Source organism: Adiantum capillus-veneris, chromosome 23 (genome assembly GCF_014529385.1).
Source record: "Adiantum capillus-veneris isolate H3 chromosome 23, ASM1452938v2, whole genome shotgun sequence".
In the NCBI taxonomy this organism is placed as follows: domain Eukaryota; kingdom Viridiplantae; phylum Streptophyta; class Polypodiopsida; order Polypodiales; family Pteridaceae; genus Adiantum; species Adiantum capillus-veneris.
In genome coordinates this window covers 101,651,960-101,669,236 of record NC_140953.1, presented here as the reverse complement: position 1 = coordinate 101,669,236, position 17,277 = coordinate 101,651,960, and the positions used below count along the sequence as shown (strand labels likewise).

The following is a 17,277-nucleotide window of genomic DNA, read 5'->3' as shown; positions in this document are numbered from 1 at the left end:
TCAGGAGCTTGTCCTACAACTCTATGTTACTGAAAAATGCTCACGTCAAGTCAACGAGGTAGAATTTTCTTCATGGGTCTTCGCTTTCATGTGAACGACTACTCTCTCTCTCTCTCTCTCTCTCTCTCTAAGAGTGGCCATAGACAAATTACCTGCAAACAAAGCTCCGAGCGACTTCTGGGAACCTGCAACCTGCTTGTAGAGAAGATCGAACTGCTTCTGAGAGAAATTGAGCAATGAAGATTGCTTTTTATTTTATTCACTTGGCAACTTTTCACACGGAGTTTTTTTTATTTAGAGCTTTTGATGGCTTTTCTACCCTCATGTCCACTTTGACGTTTACTCTTTCCATTTATTCGGCCTCTGCAGTCTGCATCGCCAATAGCCCGATAGCATCAACAGAAAAATGTGATGAACATGCCTACGAAGGCAATGAGTTTTGGTGATTCGACTCCAAATTAGGCCAACTGATCAACGATTGAAATCTGAGATCTTCTGTTTTAGCAGCACTAGAACATGCCTCTGGCATGTGTTGATTGCACAAAATATCTGATACTTGAGAGTCCTCATCACGTCGGCAAGCATCTAAAGTACTCTCCAACAATTGAGCAATGCAAAGGTTTTTTTTGGTAGCTTTTCACGTCGGAGTTTCTCCTAGAGCTCTTCCTGGTAGCGATGTTTTTTTAAAATTTAAATTTAATGCTACGTGGTGGCTTCTACGTTCAGATACTGCAAAAGGAGCCTTGGGCTCACCAAGTAACCAAAAAGAAGTCTTGGCATCACCATAAAGTGAACTACATTCCAGTGCCCAGCTTACTAGTTCTTAGCAGGCCTTCACCTTCACCTTTGTCGTGGTTCAGCAAAGCCTCCGATTCAGAGCGCCTTGCCGATTTGGCGACTCATGTGCTGATGTCATCTCTTACTTTCTCTGTCTGTCGCCAGGGGAGCAATCCGACGGAAGAAGAGATCAGCGATCCCTTCCCCACAAAATTCTACAAGGACTTTCAGGAAGAAGTCGATAGGTTGACCCTTCCAGAACACTCGGGGCGCAGACTCCGCAGGCAAGCCTAAAACAGAGGTTAGTTAGCTGTGAGACATTTGCGAAGAACCATGTGCTTGGAAACATGGAAAACATGCATCCATGGTAGATGGGCAATTGCTGGAGACAGAGGCTTCACTTGTTGCTTCATTGAAGGCTTGTGCACAGAACAAGGACTTCTATCGTGGCACTAAATTGCATGCTGATGTTCTAAAGAGGGGTCTCGTTGAAAGGAGCTGTTTTGTAGTCAATACTTTGATAAGTTTGTATGCAAAATGTGGAGCACTTGGCACAGCAGAGAGGGTGCTTAAGGAGCTTAGAGCTCGGGATGCTGTTTCTTGGTCTGCCCTTATTGCAGGTTATGCCCAACATGGGCAAGCTCAAAATGCTCTGTTTTGTCTTGAAAGAATGCAGCATGAGGGCCTCTCTCCAGATGCCTTCATCTTTTCATCTCTTTTGAAAGCCTGTGGTAGCATTGGGACAGTTGCAATTGGGGAACATTTACACAATGAGATTACAAAACAGGGTTTTCTCAGAAAAGATTTAATGCTTAGCAATGCTGTGGTGGATATGTATGCCAAATGTGGTGCTCTTGCAGAAGCACATTGTGTGCTTGAGGAGCTTCCTGTCCGAGATGTTGTCTCCTGGTCTGCGCTTATTGCTGGGTATGCACAGCAGGGACTTGGTCATGAGTCTTTGGCTTGCTTTGGAAAAATGCAGAGTGAAGGCTTTACCCCAGATACGGTGACATTGATTTCCCTCTTGAAAGCTTGTGGGAGCATTGGGGCAGCTGACAGGGGAAAACAAATTCATGACTTTATCGTGAAGGAAGAACTATTTCAAGATAATCTAGCTCTTGGCACTGCTTTGGTTGATATGTATGTCAAGTTTGGTGCTCTTTCAAAGGCAGCACAAGTGCTTGCAGAGCTTCCACATAGAAATGTTGTGTCCTGGTCTGCACTAATTGCAGGATATGCTCAACATGGACAGGGTCAAAATGCTCTGAATTGTTTTGAACAGATGAAGAGAGATGGCCACTCTCCAAATGAAGTGACACTTATGTGTGCTTTGAAAGCCTGTGGCATACTCGGGGATTTGGAAAAGGGAGAACAAATCCATAAAGAGATTACAAGATTGGGTATACTTGGAAACTTCATTGAGCTGGGCGCTGCTTTGGTAGATATGTATGTGAAATGTAGCGCTCTTTCAAAAGCACAGCAGGCACTTGAGAATCTACATGTAGTGGATGTAGTCTCTTGGAATGCACTAATTGGAGGTTATGTCCAACAAGGTCAAGGTGAGAAAGCATTGGCTTGTTTTGAGTCTATGCAGCTAATGGGCATTACACCAGATACAGTTACCTTTGTTCTCATTTTGAAAGCTTGTGGCAACATTGGAGCGGCTGATAAAGGTGAGCAGATTCGTGATGAGGTTTGTAGGCAAGGGTTACTAGGAAGTTGTACTGAGCTTGACACTGCTTTAGTGGTTATGTATGCCAAATGTGGGGCGCTTGTGAAGGCGCAACAAGTGCTTATGAAGTTGCCTTTTGCACATGTTGTCTCTTGGTCAGCATTAATTGCAGGATTTGCTCAACAGGGTCAGTACCAAGATGCATTGGATTGTATGGCTCAAATGGAAGGTAAGGGTGTTTCTCCAAACTCAGTCACTTTCTCTTCTGTCCTTAATGCATGTAAAAACTCTGGTCTTGTTGATGAGAGTGAAGCCTTTTTTGTGAACATGAGCACTAGGTACGGCATAACTCCTGATGTCAAGCATTTTGCTTGCATGATTGATTCTTTTGGGCGTGCAGGGCACTTTGACAAGGCAGTGGCAATGATCAAGAGAATGCCCTTATTGCATCATCCTGCAGTTTGGTCTGCCCTTTTGGGTGCCTGCCGGAAATGGGGAGATGTTAATGTTGGGAGGTGGGCTTTTGATCATGCAGTTCAAGCAGATATTAGTGATGTCACTGCTTACATTGACATGACCAACCTGTATTTAGCTGCTGGTTTGCACAGGGATGCAGGAATTATTGAAACCCTGAGACTGCAAATGAAGATGTCGAAATCCGTCAGTGTTTATTGATGCCCGTTGTCTTGGGCGTATCAGAGGTCATACAAGATTGTTATTTGTGGAGGAACTTCTGTGATGAGCTATACATGCTTTGCACCTCTGTTCAGTGTATCGTCTCTCAGCTTGTGCACTTCTGAGTAGGTGTCCCGGATAAGTTGGAAGTGCTTGAAGAGCATTAGGGTTGTGGTCAAATGATGTTTGTAAGCACTGGAATCTACTGCGATCGCATGTATGGGCAAAGTGAAAATTCGTCTTAAGCACAAGACCCCAACAAGGCTCTTGATTGAAATTTAGCTTCTTTTAGCTCTCATTGTATAATAATAGACATCCTCCACAGAAGTGGGTGCTATGAAACAATTCGAAGGGATCTCTGCCTTGAACTTTGTCACCCATTCTTCACAGACAATGCTTGCTTTGTACATGGGATATTTTTGGTGCTTCTATGCTTAAAAGTCCTCATCGTCCTGCATATGCATTGCAATAGGCTCAGCAGTTCCCCCTCTCTATATGATACAGGCAAATGGGGATGTGGGTAGATGTCAAAGTGCAGTGGAAGTTGTGGTGACAAGACGAGAGAGAGAGAGAGAGAGAGAGAGAGAGAGAGAAATGAAATGAAATGAAGAGAGAGAGAACAGTCCTGCTGGGTACAGCTCTGCTAACCAAGAGAGTAGAAGGCCTTGTAACACTGTTGGGGCGTCCCTCTCTCCCTATATAAGGAGCCAATTGAAATGCATGACCCAATCCAAATAAGGGTGCTCATCACAAGTGGCCAGCCTGTCAAAAACTGGAAAATCTGTCCACATGCCTCGAATTTGAAAAAACCTCACAAAGCCGGGCCAAGCCAGGAAGAAGCCCTCGCTCAAGATCTTGTTGGGAAAACCAAGAGATGTTTGCCCCTTTCAGATCTGGGTAACACAACAAGGCTAGGGATTTTGGGCCTCTAAGAGGAATTTGTAAGTCCAGTCCCCCAATGTATCAAGCACACCTCTCTACGAGGGAACCGCAAGGCCCAGGATAGACAATCTTGTTCACCAATGGCAACCATGTGTGCACAAATGCCATCAGTGTCCGGAAGGCTTGCAAAACTTGTGTCAGACATACAGGTTAGAACTCCAGTGCGTGCACACCATGTTGTGTGGGCATGCCATCAATATTCTTTCGGTTAGAGGAAAAGAATGTGGAGGCCGCCGATCAAACCTCCATCGGGACCAAGTTGAACAAACGTATTCCAGGACAATGACCATAGTGCCGAGGGTAACACAACATAAATTTCCTGTGACCGAAGATGAACAACCGTTGCCTTGTTTGTCACAGCATCCACAAAGAATTGAATAGGACCGTTAGGCTTTGCCATGGAAGTTGGAGTAACTCCTCAACCTTGTTGCAAAAAGAACATAAGACGTCCATCCTCAAGGTCTCTGAGAACAACCTTGGAATCTACTCTTGGAACTCCATAATTTAGGAAGATTACGTGTGGATAAAAGCTAATGGCATCAAGCCGGTTTTGATAATGCTTCAGAACATAACCCTCCATACCACATGTATTACAAAGAACTTGTGATCTTCCCATTTCACCATATCTAAGAATTAACAATCTCCTGTGAGTAAGGAACTTGCCTTTGTTTCGAGGAATCCCAAATCCCGAGCAATGTTTTTCGAGCGAGCAATAATTAGCAATGTATTATGTTTAAAAACCCCAACTAGTCAAGATACTTCTACTTATTTTAATAATCATTCACATACGTCTTTTTATTTATTCCTCATACTCTATTCAGGCCAAGATAGAGGTGGTGGCTATTAAGAAGACATTAAGTTGAAAATAAGCGGTCGTAGCATGTTACAAAGGAGATAAAGGATCCAAAAATGAAGCATTAGGAACGGCTCTTTAGCAATATTGTAGTTGATAATTCCAAGCTTGCACTATAGTAGGGGTCCACATAAAATTTCAAACCCATGAAGTCACAAGGTATGGAACTAGGAATTTTCACAATGGACTCTTGTTGGGCTTGCACATGAAAGTAGTATGAGGGTAGTCTACATGTTTTGATTTCAATTTCTGCCACTAGCACATCCGCTTCAATCCTAGTTGTGTGTCATGTGTGTGCGGCGCGGACATGTGTGCATGCATGCATGCATATGCCCTCTATGACCCTTGCAAGTTTCCAAGTGATGATCAGATTTGATTATATTCAATTTGTTTTCCTTCATGTTTTTATCCTCCTCCTAGTTTTCATAGTCACCCCATGGATTCTTAATATATCCACTGTCCACAAGCATCAAGCGTCCATATTTGGTTGTATTCAAGATTTTTACTCTTACGATTTTAGTCTTGATCTCTCGTTGCACTCCTTTCGCTCCCCTTTTGCCCATAGCCACCCCATGGTTTTTGAGTATATTCAGTGTACTCAAGCATCAAGTGTCCATATTTGGTCGTATTCAAGATTTTTCCCCTCAAATTTTTAGCCTTGATCTCTCTGTGCACCCCTTTCTCTCATAGCCACCCCATGGTTTTCGAGTATATCCACGGTTCTCAAGCATTTGACCAGCTCAACAGAGTATAAGAAATGTTTCTTTGGTCTCAAAGGTCATGTTTGACCTTTGAGAACATTAATACTCTCTCTCTCTCTCTCTCTCTCTCTCTCTCTCACACACACACACACACACACACACAACTGGATCTAGATGTTTGAGCTCTATTGGGAAGGTTCCATCTATGTAGGAAAGATTTCTTCTCTTCTCTTTTCTCTCAATCTCTCTATCTATCCGTCTCTTGATCTAAGCTCTTGCACATAATATCTATGGTGCTCATTTGCATAAGAATGTGAATTATTGCAACACATCTTGTCTTTGTAGGGATCTTGACTTAAGGACTACAAAGAATGCACAAAGTCTTGGATCTTAACACTTCTAGGTAGCCTCCCTGTGAGACATTTACCAACAAGAAATATTCCCAAATCTGGTGTGGGTGAAACATAGAAGCCATTATGTAGCTTTATAATGAGGAAAATTTTATACAATCAGCACCATGATAGCCACAATTGAGAAACGTGCCATTTTAAATCCTAAATATGAACTTTAATCTTGATGCAATCAACAAAAATATTGTCCAAATAGGCATCTTCTTTAGCACAAAGCTGCTATCATCTAGAAGGAACAAATACAACAATTTTTTTACATTGCTACACTTTATTATCATCTAGAAGGAACACATACAGCAAATTGTTTCTATTGCATCTCAACATCAAATGGATGGAATGTGAAAACCAGGGTATGTGTGGACATGCTATGGCTTAAGGGAGAGGATGGGGATGACTTACAGGGGCGTACTCATGCAAAGATACTCTAACTGATAGTTCTCAAGAAGCTCATCGAGCTGTAGTTTTTCAAGAGAGCTCTTCTTAGAACCGCATTCATCTCTCTCTCTCTCTCTCTCTCTCTCTCTCTCTCTCTCTCTCTCTCTCTCTCTCTCTCTCTCTCTCTCTCTCTCTCTTGGCATTCCCGAATCCCGCTACAAAACTGCCAATCTCAATGCCAAGGACGATGATTTCTATTCACCGGATCCAGTCCATTCACCTGGCATGTGTGCTAACTGGCAATCATTGGTAGGTTAGTGTGTTGGCTAACGCCGGCATAGCATGTGCGCAAAGCAGATCATTATGGCCAATGACCCACCAAGGCCTCGCACGTGATATGTGGTGGACGTGAGAGACATGTTGCAAGCCCAACCAAAAGTTCAAAGGGTCAGCGGCCGTCACGGCCTGCCAGTGGCAGCATGCACAATGTTTTGTTTGAGATAGAGAGCGATGTTGGGCAATTGTAGTCGTCACCAGTAAGGGGGGGGGGGGGGGGGGGGGGAGAGAGAGAGAGAGAGAGAGAGAGAGAGAGAGAGAGAGAGAGAGAGAGAGAGAGAGAGAGAGAGAGAGAGAGAGTGCTCTGGGAGCCGAGCTCAACCAACAAAAAGGGTAGGCGACAGAACCAGTGATCATCGATTCATCATATATTGACGACTCAACGAGGGAATAGCAAGTTGCAGTCCTTTCCTTGTCCTCAGCAACAACAGAAAAGAGCATTGCTGCAGGCTCTTTGTTATGAGTCTGAACTCGAATACAATCTAGGTAGTCCTTTGCATATCGTCTAAGCATCCCTCTTCTACTCCACACACACACACACACACACACCACGGAGGCCTTTTGCTCAGGTGGGTTTTCATTTCCCTGCACTTTTGCCTTCCTTAGCTCTCCTTACACATTTGAGAGACACAGGCTGTAGTTTCTCTGATGCAAATTCTCTCCCCTATCAGTGAGTAGCTTTGCAGGCCTATCTTGTTGATGGTGAAGCACTCAAAATGTCAGCTATGCTTTAGCAATAGCGGCTCTATGCTTTTAACAGAATAGTGGCTCCCTACTTCTCGACGGAATAGGGGTGCCATGCTTCCGACACGTGCTTGAGTAGGTTAACCATCAAAAGGTGAGAGCACATAATGAATTACAAAAATATTTTGACATGCCGTTCTGTTTTGGTAAGTATGGTGCAGTAGACCATCAAACGTAAGGGCAAAGCCATATATCCAGTGAAATGTTTGATTTGCCGTTCTGTTTTGGTTTGAGTATGGCTTGCAAGTTACCGACTCATTCGCTTGTGGAAGTGTGCACACTACAAAGAACATGGTAACATGCTTGTACCGAATCAAGATGGCAAGCATGTCGCCCTTGGTCACAATCACATGGTGCAAGACTTTGGTGGGCCTAGGATTTCTCTAAATGTGCAGGAAACTGCACTTTGTGAGGGTGCACCTGCGTATAATCAAGTTGACACAAAACCATGGCTCTTCAACAAGAAAAAAGGCAGTAAAGTGCACTATGGCAAACCCCGGCTGCTAGTAGTTGGTATGGGCAATTGGGTCAGCAATATTTTGTTGATCTCATGCTCGTGGACAGCTCAAAATCGCCGATAACGTTTCAGTGAGGGAATAGCTAGGCAGTGTTGACATGTCTCTCCTTCTCCCTCTCTCTGTAGCAGTCCACGCCGGCGTGGACAGCTAGAGACAATTTTGATTCTATATTTTTTTTGAAAGGAGACGAGATGAGACAAGACAGTAGACCTCTCTCTCTCTCTCGCTTGCTCGAGGAAACTATCTTTCCCACTTCTAAACCTGCCAACTTCCAAGCTCGTTACCAAGGTTGACGACTCACGAGTATTGTTCACCAAATCAGTGAACAGGCCACTATGGCTATTGCGGCGGCTGTGCGCAAAGAAATCCATTATGCTAGTGATGGATCAAGGCCTCGCATGTGAGAGCTCTCTCTCTCTCTAGGAGTCCACGTTGACGTGGATAGCCAGAGACAATTTTGATTTAGAAAATAAGTGTGAATGGAGACTACCAGTCTAGCATATCTCTCTCCCTGACACTCTCTCTAGGAGTCCACGCCGGCGTGGACAGCTAGAGAGAGTTTTGATTTAGAAAAAAATTAGAAAGGATCCAGTGTTAGGGGAAAATGTGTCTCAGCTTAATATCGTGCCGTTTTCAATTTCCAAAATGCCGGTTCACGGCAAGGGGCAAAGGAGAAATTCCGCCTATAATAGAGAAAAATAGTTTAAAAACGTGAAAAAGTAGACTAATTTTCTAAAATTTCCTCTTGGCAAATTCAAGGAACGGAATTTTGTATGTTTGGAAAAATGTTTTTTCCCAAACATTGCTAGGCTCTCTCTCCTCTCTCTCTCTCTCTCTCTCTCTCTCTCTCTCTCTCTCTCTCTCTCTCTCCCCCCCAGGCCACACATATGTGGACGGATAGCCTAGAACTTAGAAGCACATTTGATTTACATTAGGATTTGGCTCAGTGTGTTCGGAAAAAATATGTCTCAGCTTAATATCGTGCCGTTTTCAATTTCCAAAATTCCGATTGAGGGCAAGGGGAAAAGGAGAAATTTCGCCCCAAAGTAGAGAAAAATAGTGTAAAAATCTGAAAAAGTACCCAAATTTTCTAAAATTTCCTCTTGGCAAATTCAAGGAAAGGAATTTTGTATGTTTGGAAAAATGGTTTTTCCCGAATAGTGATTTGGCTTGAAAGAAGTTTAGGGAGATGTTATTTTCTCTCTCTAGCAGTCCACACCTTTGTGGGTTGCTAGAGAAAAAAATTATTTAGGAAAAATAGTGTAAATGGAGAGAGTGGCCAACTCGCAACAATCATTTCTTTTATAGTTTTTTTTCCAAGAGACCCAACACTGTCTAAGTATGCCTGAAAGGCTTGGTTTAAATAAGATGGTAGCAAGGATGTGCTATTTTTTGACATAGGTATAGAAAATACATTCACAAAAATAGAAAAGCTTTGTCACCTTCTAGGCCTAACACTTTTTGGCCAATACCCCTCCCCCCAGAAAAAAACAAAAACCTCCTCCACCCCAGTGTTCAAAAAAGTGTGCCTTAGCTTAGCCTTGAGCCGATTAAAAAACCAAACCAACTGGCTGAAGAGAGGGTGAGAATAGTTGCCACTTCTACCTTGTGTGAACTTGACATGGTAGGGGAGAGAGGGAGGAGCCAAACACCTCCCACCTTAATTTCCAAATCTTTCATTTTTAATGACAAACGTTAGCAAACTCTCTCTTCCTTCTCGATCCTCTCAAAAGTTGGTGGGATTGTTGACAGAGAGCCCTTGTAGCGGCAATGGACAATTTGCTATTGTGAAACAAGATTTTATCCACTCTCATGTACTGGAACTTACATTTTCTCTTTGAAGTGATGAAGCATTGTGGCCTTTCTTGTGCCCAACCCTCTCACTCTCTCTCTACTCCCTATCTCTAGCGATATACGCCAATTCCATAGAATGTTACAGAGAGATTCCTTTGCATGCATCAAGTGAAGCAGATTACATTGAGTGAGATTAGTGCAAGCTTTAGTAGACTCCCGCCCCGCCCCCAATATTCAACCTACCATCATCAGAACATAGTGTTGCACAAGATGTTAAAATAGCTAATGAAGTTAAGATCGATAGAGTGTTGTATTGGCCCCATAAGTGACAAAGTGTGGTGCTAAGATGTAAGTTGGTTGAGGACTAATGTAAAGGTTTTGAAGGTGGGACTTGAGGGTAATGAAGGAGTCAATCATCGACATGTGGGACATCAATCCTACTAACCCACACTACGCTACCCATGCTCTAGTATATGGAAAAATAATAACCCAAATATATGGGTGACATCACCGTCACATTAAATAGGTCATATAGCAAACATTCTTAGATGTCACATTCCATGGAGTCAAGAATATTTTATTGCACCATGCTCAAAGGCATTAAACCAACATTGTGGCCTAGTGTTATGTGACTTGACCATGTTAGCCTACTAATGCCTTTCCATTGGTTTGAATTGCAAAAGAGTGCCTTTTGTCATCCTCATCTTGCAATTTGCAATAAGATAGATGTTAAGAATGCTTTCCAAGAATGTAGAACCCATAAATGGATATTGTCCCTCAACACACGACCATGGCACACATGCTTTCTTTCAAACAAAGGTGTCGATTTTTCCGAATGGATGTTTTGCCTCAGAACTACAGAGAATGTGTATACTTGGAAAGATCCTACTCACCCTTCAAGAACATGTCTCTCCCCCCTAAATCTAGGGAAAACTAAAAGTAGGATTAGAAAACCAAAATACATCCTTGCCACCATGAATTTAAGTTTATTGATCTCGCTCACTTTTTGGTTTGCTCGGAAGTTTTTGCTCGGTGTTTGGTAAGACTCTTTGTTTCTAGACATGTTGTACTACGCGTCGTCAGGACTAAGCAGCTTTCATACCATGTCAAAGTGCAGTTGAAGGTATGGTGACGAGAGAGAGAGAGAGAGAGAGAGAGAGAGAGAGAGAGAGAGAGAGAGAGATTTCATTATCGTCCTCGGAGGTCAAATATGACCTATGGGACCAAGAAAACATAGAGAGAGAGAGAGAGAAAGAGAGTGGACAAGCCCTACAGGGCACAACTCTACTAACTAAGAGAGTACAAGGCTCTGAAAAGCTTCTAGCACGAGGGTGACCTCCTCTTCCTATATAGGGACCCAACTGAAATGCGTGACCAAGATCCAAATACCCAACAAACAAGGATTGGAATAAATGGGAAAAGCCCAAAAAATAAGGGTGCCCATCAAAAAGGCCTACAAGTGCTTGATCAAATAAAAACTAGAAAATCCTTCCACATGCCAAGAATCTAGGAAAGCCCCACAAGGCCAGGGAAGTCCTTGCTCACAAGATATAGACAAGGAAACTAGGAGATGACCTCCAAAACTCTGATAGTAGAACACTTTGTATCCTTCATGATTGGAACCCCGAGACCTCCCCCGTGGGAGCCTTGTGTCCTAACCAGTCCACATGTTCGCTTACTGAAATATTTTGGTATATGTTTTTGGACATTGTAAATTAGGTAAATTAAGGTAGATTGGTAAATTAAGTGAGATTTGTGTATATTGGAAGGTTGTAAATTTGGATGGATTAATACATTGGGTGAGATTGGTAATTTTGGGTTGCATTTGTAAATTCAGGATGCAAGCTTAGCTCCGATTTTGCGTGTGGCCAATATCAACCTAAAATTCAGGTGACACCCATTTCCATTGTGTTACGAGACTAGGCACCCTCCTGTTGTAGTGGTTAACTGCAATTGGGATAGCTGGGCGTAATGGTTAATTATGTGCTGTCTATTTATTTTACTAATTGAGTTGATGATGATTTTGTAGAGTGGAATGCAGGGAGTTGATGAAGAGGCGACGGCAATTATTCTTGGCCATTTTATAGTTGCACACTATCTTAGAATCTCATTTCAATAAGCCACTATGGCTCTGTAAATATTTGTAGTGGGAACTCCCCTTATGGGTCATGCAAGAACTAATGAGCTTCACTCATTTACAAAAGTGAAGTGGTTGTAAAAGAGGGGCCTCAATTTTTGGCACCTCAAACTCAAAAATAATATATTAAATACCAACTCCACAAGAGAGGTGCCGTGGAGTTTGGGGCTAGATTTAGGCCTCTCTCTTGCAGATTGTCTTCTCTACTCTCTTAAGCTATGGTTATTTTGTTGTGTACTCTCTAATCTAGTCTCCATCTCTTACACATCTCTTACACCTCCTTACAAGCTTGTCTATATCAATTCTCTGTTTAATGTGTGTGTGTGTGTCATAGTCTAAGTGAGTGTGTGTGCTTGGAAATTGGAAGAAGAGGTGGACAGTTTGATGGTGATGGCTTGAAAGCTTATGTTGAGTACTTTAAGCGGCCGATCTCCCCCTCTTCTCCCAACAGTGGTATCAGAGCCTCAGGTTCGAGGATTAATCGGCACCAGATTTCAGTTTTAAGAAGGAGTTTTCTCTAATCAACAAAACCCCAATTGCAATTCATCGACTTTGCAATTCAAGGATTCAAGGGTTCGTGGAAATTCGAAGTATAATTGATCGAGTTCACAGAAGAAAAACTCGATTGTTAATTGGTGGCTAATCGGCAATCAATTTTCAATTTCGGCTTCAAGACGATCAAGAACGGGTATGTTCAACGGTTAAATTTAAGCACTCGCTAAGCTTGCGTATACATGAAGATACGGACGAGAACAATCTACGAGAACACCCTCCTGCACACAAGAAAAGCTAAATGTCAACCTCATCAAAAGCTGCAGAAAATACTGTCAAAAGTATTGGCTTAGTTTATGCATCAATTCTTGCTTTTGTCTTGTAGCCTGGAAAACTTCTAGAGGTCGCCATCTCAATTTTTTTTGGCTTGAGTTGTTCTTCCACAAAATCCCATGCAAACTTAAAAGTTAAAGTTAACTTCAAAGACTTAAAGTTAAGCTCAAAGAGGTATTTCAGTGGTCAGCCGTCCATTTCATCTTCAAGCTTAATAACCTTTAAAGAAGACAAACACCCTTTCAATATCCTCAACACTTTGGCTTTGGACACAATTAGTAAGCTTTGCACCCCTTGGTCGGCACCACTACAAATACAACCGTAAAAATCACATACTCCGTCCTTCATTAAGAATTCTTGGGCCGCCAATCTTTAAATTTTTTTTTATAAAAAAAACAAAATAAAATCTTCGGCTGTCTTTCGGGATTGCTGATTGCCATTGCTTTTGAGATACGGGAGATCGGGTGCCACGAAATTCAACTGGCTCGGTGACACACCGTCGGACTGTCTATTCTCTGGCAATTTCCTAGCGCATTGCCATTCTGGACTGGACGCCACCGCTCTTTTTCAGCTAAGTACATTACATTTCTGTTATTTATTTTATTTTATTCCGCATATTGCATCTGTGAATATCACCAAATAGCCTTTTTAAGCATTACCATTTAATTATTTATTTTTTTTAAGAAAAAGAAAGAAAAAAAAGAGAAAAAAATAAAAAAAAAGAAAAAAGAAAAAGAAAAGCACGCAATCATGGCACATCTTCCTCATGCACCCACGATTGCAGAGCAACTTCAAAATTTGTAGCAGTCACTCACATATGAACGCATGCGAAGGCAAGAACTTGAAGATAAATTATTACATTCTGCATGCACTGAATCTGCACCGGCACCCAAGAAAAACAAAATTAGCAGAAAAGCCTTCACTTTCAAAAATTTTGATGGCACTAAAGATGCTAGCACGGTTCTAGCATGGGTTAGTCAGTTAGATGACTACTTTCATGATGAAGACTTTCCCGAGCGTGAAATGGTAAAGTGTGCATCCAATCATCTCACTAGCAGCGCTGCATTGTGGTGGAACGCCACCAAACAACATGGAAGAAGACCACGCACCTGGAATGCATTCAAAAAAGTGTTTTTACCCCAATTTTTGCCAACACAGTACAAAGCTAAAGCACGGCGTCAATGGGATTTAATTCGACAGGGTAGAAATGAAGATGTACAGGGTTACACTGACCGTTTTTGGAATTGTCTAATTCAATTGCAAGCTATTGAACATGTTAGTCGCAGGAAATTGAAGCGAAAGTACATATCAGGCTTGGCACTACAAATTAATGCTGAGGTAGATATGTTCGAACCAGATTCTCTGTCAAAGGCCATTAACTTGGCTCTCAACGCAGAAAAGAAGAAAGGTGGACATCCCTCTCACACTGATCAACCTGCTAACACTAACCGCAACAAGAGACCTCCTTTCTCTCCTAACTCTGACAGAAGCAAACACCAAAGCCGTACCTTTTTCAAAAGACGAAGATTTGACAATCCTCCTGCCACTGCTCAACCTCATACGAGCAACAACCACAACAACACTCAGCAACGAGGCGACCAACATCCTTTCAACCAGCGTTTTCCTCCAAATTCTAATGGTAACAAAAAGGTGAAGTGTTTTAAATGCTTTCAGTATGGTCACTATGCAGATAAGTGCCCAAATGGTCATGCTAAGGGCAATGGTCAATCCAATGGCCATTCAAATGGAGTCAACAGGAATTCAAGTAAAAAACCCTTCAACAACAACCGCCCCAACGGAGCTACTCTTAACCTCATCGAAGATGCTACACCCGACGACAATGAAGTGGAAGTTAACTACGGTGAGGGATATGATCCTGATTATGATAACGATGACAACCCATCCTCAGGTACTCCTATATCTCCTCACACTTTGTTTAAAGTGCAAGGCACTGTTAAGGGTGAAAATGTCACCATTCTGCTAGATGATGGTAGTAGCCATGATTTCATTTCCACACGATTGGCACAACAACTATCGCTCTCTGAAATTTCATCACCCCACAAGGTCAAAACTGTTTTTAATAATCAACCTTTTAATTGTAAAACTCAAGTCACTGTTGAAGTTTGCATTGGTGAATTCACACAAGCACGTACATTTTTGGTAGCACCATTGCATGGACTTGATATGATTTTGGGAATGCCATTTCGTCATGAATTTGACCCGTTGATTAATTATAAAACACGTACAATGTCTCTCACTCATAATAATAAAAAATTCTCCATCCAAGCAACACTGGCACATCAAAAATTTCCACTCCTCTCTCACACTCAAGCCAAACGAGCAATTCGAAAACAGGGGAAAACATATCTACTATTGGTAAATCAAATTTCTGTTGAAACTGAAACTTCACGTAACTCCACACACGATGAATTTCTCTCACAATTTAAAGATTGTTTCATGCATGATCTCCCACCTGGAATTCCACCATCACGCTCAGAAGACCACCAAATTGACATCATACCGGGTAGTGAACCTCCTTGTAGAGCACCTTATCGTGTAAATCCTACTGCACACAAGGAAATACAAACTCAAATCACTGATTTACTTGACCGAGGCCTAATCCGACCTAGTAGTTCACCATACGGAGCTCTAGTACTTCTTGTCAAGAAGAAAAATGGAACCTTTCGTATGTGTATCGACTACAGGGCTTTAAACAAGATCACCATTAAGAATATGTTTCCTATTCCTAGAGTGGATGATCTACTAGACAAACTGAAAGGGGCAAACATCTTTAGCAAAATTGACCTTAAATCAGGATATCACCAAGTCAAAATGTTTGAACATGATGTCTACAAAACTGCTTTCAGAACACAAACTGGGCACTATGAATTTCTTGTCATGCCATTTGGTTTGACAAATGCACCAGCTACATTCACACGCATGATGAATCGAATTTTCATTGACCATCAAGATTTTGTGATTGTATTTTTTGATGACATTTTGGTATTCAGTAAATCTGAAGAAGACCATAAGCAACATTGAACACGTGTATTTGATCTGCTTGCACAAAATCACTTGTATTTGAATCCTGAAAAGAGTTCATTTTTTCAATCTGAAATTGAATATTTGGGACATATTGTATCGGGTAAAGGAATTCATGTCGATCCAAAGAAAATTGAAGCCATTCAATCCTGGCCTAGACCCAAAAACTTGCATGAGCTACGATCTTTTCTTGGTCTTTACAGCTATTACAGGAAATTTGTTCGTAATTTTGCTTACAAAGCACATTATTTGACTCTCTTGTTGAAGAAAAACACACCTTATGAATGGACTGATTTGCAAGAAAGCTCATTTAATGCACTTAAACATGCTTTGACTAATGCACCTGTATTGCAATTGCCTGATTTTGAACGACCATTCTTTGTGGTAGTCACTGATGCTAGTGGTAAAGGTATCGGTGCAGTCCTTATGCAAGATAACCATCCCATTGCTTTCGAAAGTCGTAAATTCAAACCGTCTGAAATAAAGTTCAGTACTTATGATAAAGAATTGACTGCTGTGGTACATGCATTGAAAATCTGGAAACACTATGTAATGGGTACTGACTTGATCATTAAAACTGATCAACAAAGTATCAAATATTTACTTTCTCAGCCTTTAATAGATGATAGACATATTAAGTGGGCCGCTTTTATTCAAAGTTTTCAGCCCAACATTCAATACCAACCTGGTAAAGAAAACGTTGTAGCCGATGCTTTGAGTAGACGACCCTCACTTAATCATCTATCAACCATTACGGGAACTTCATTTGACACTATGCCTGACACTTATGCACATGATGATGACTTCAAAACGACATGGTTGCACATGCTTGATAATTCTGTACACACATTTCTCGAATACACTATTCAAGAAAACTTCCTTTATTTCAAACAAAAATTGTGTGTGACTAAATCTTTTCGTACATTAATTATTGAAGAATTGCACAAACCACCTTATGCTGGACATAGAGGATTTTCTGCAACTTTTCAAAATTTATGTCGTGATTTCTATTGGCCTGCTATGAGAATGGATGTTAAACAGTATGTGTCAACTTGTTTGATTTGTCAAAAAATCAAAGCAGCTACAGGTAAGAAATTGGGACTTTTACACCCTCTCCCCATTCCTGAAAGACCTTGGGAACATATTTCCATGGATTTTGTTACTGGTTTCCCACTCACAATGCACAAACATGACATGATATGTACTATTATTGATCGTTTCTCTAAACAAGCATATTTTGTTCCGTGTAAGAAAACACTCACAGCACATCAAGCTGCACTTTTGTTTCTGAAGACTGTTTTTCCACATCATGGTTTGCCTAAAGTGATTATTTCCGATCGAGACTCAAAATTTTGTAGTGCTTTTTGGACTACTGTATTTGAAAATCTTGGCACTACACTTGACTTTACTTCTGCATTTCATCCTGAATCTAATGGTCAAACCGAAGTCACCAACCGCACTATTATTGACTTGTTG

At 41.6% G+C, this 17,277-nt stretch overlaps 1 protein-coding gene across 3 annotated transcripts; it reads left to right on the top strand.

Moving 5' to 3' along the window:
- The first annotated feature begins 783 nt into the window (after positions 1-783).
- Positions 784-4,623, top strand: LOC147428252 (putative pentatricopeptide repeat-containing protein At1g69350, mitochondrial). 3 transcript variants are annotated; one of them, XM_086497094.1, is made up of 3 exons: positions 784-2,678; positions 2,850-2,964; positions 3,058-4,623. In XM_086497094.1, the coding sequence occupies exons 1-3, from the start codon at positions 1,142-1,144 to the stop codon at positions 3,122-3,124; spliced, it is 1,719 nt and encodes a 572-aa protein (XP_086353220.1). In that variant the 5' UTR covers positions 784-1,141; the 3' UTR covers positions 3,125-4,623. The 3 variants fall into 3 exon arrangements, with proteins under 3 accessions (XP_086353220.1, XP_086353219.1, XP_086353218.1); XM_086497093.1 differs by having other exon boundaries at positions 785-2,678; positions 2,850-4,623; XM_086497092.1 differs by having other exon boundaries at positions 785-2,964.
- The last annotated feature ends 12,654 nt before the right edge of the window (positions 4,624-17,277 follow it).

Bases quoted from the DNA above. Each gene is read 5' to 3' on its own strand.
- LOC147428252 (XM_086497092.1), top strand. From the start codon at position 1,142: ATGGTAGATGGGCAATTGCTGGAGACAGAGGCTTCACTTGTTGCTTCA. The intron at 2,965-3,057 runs GTGGGCTTTTGA...TGGTTTGCACAG, and splicing joins GGAGATGTTAATGTTGGGAG to GGATGCAGGAATTATTGAAA.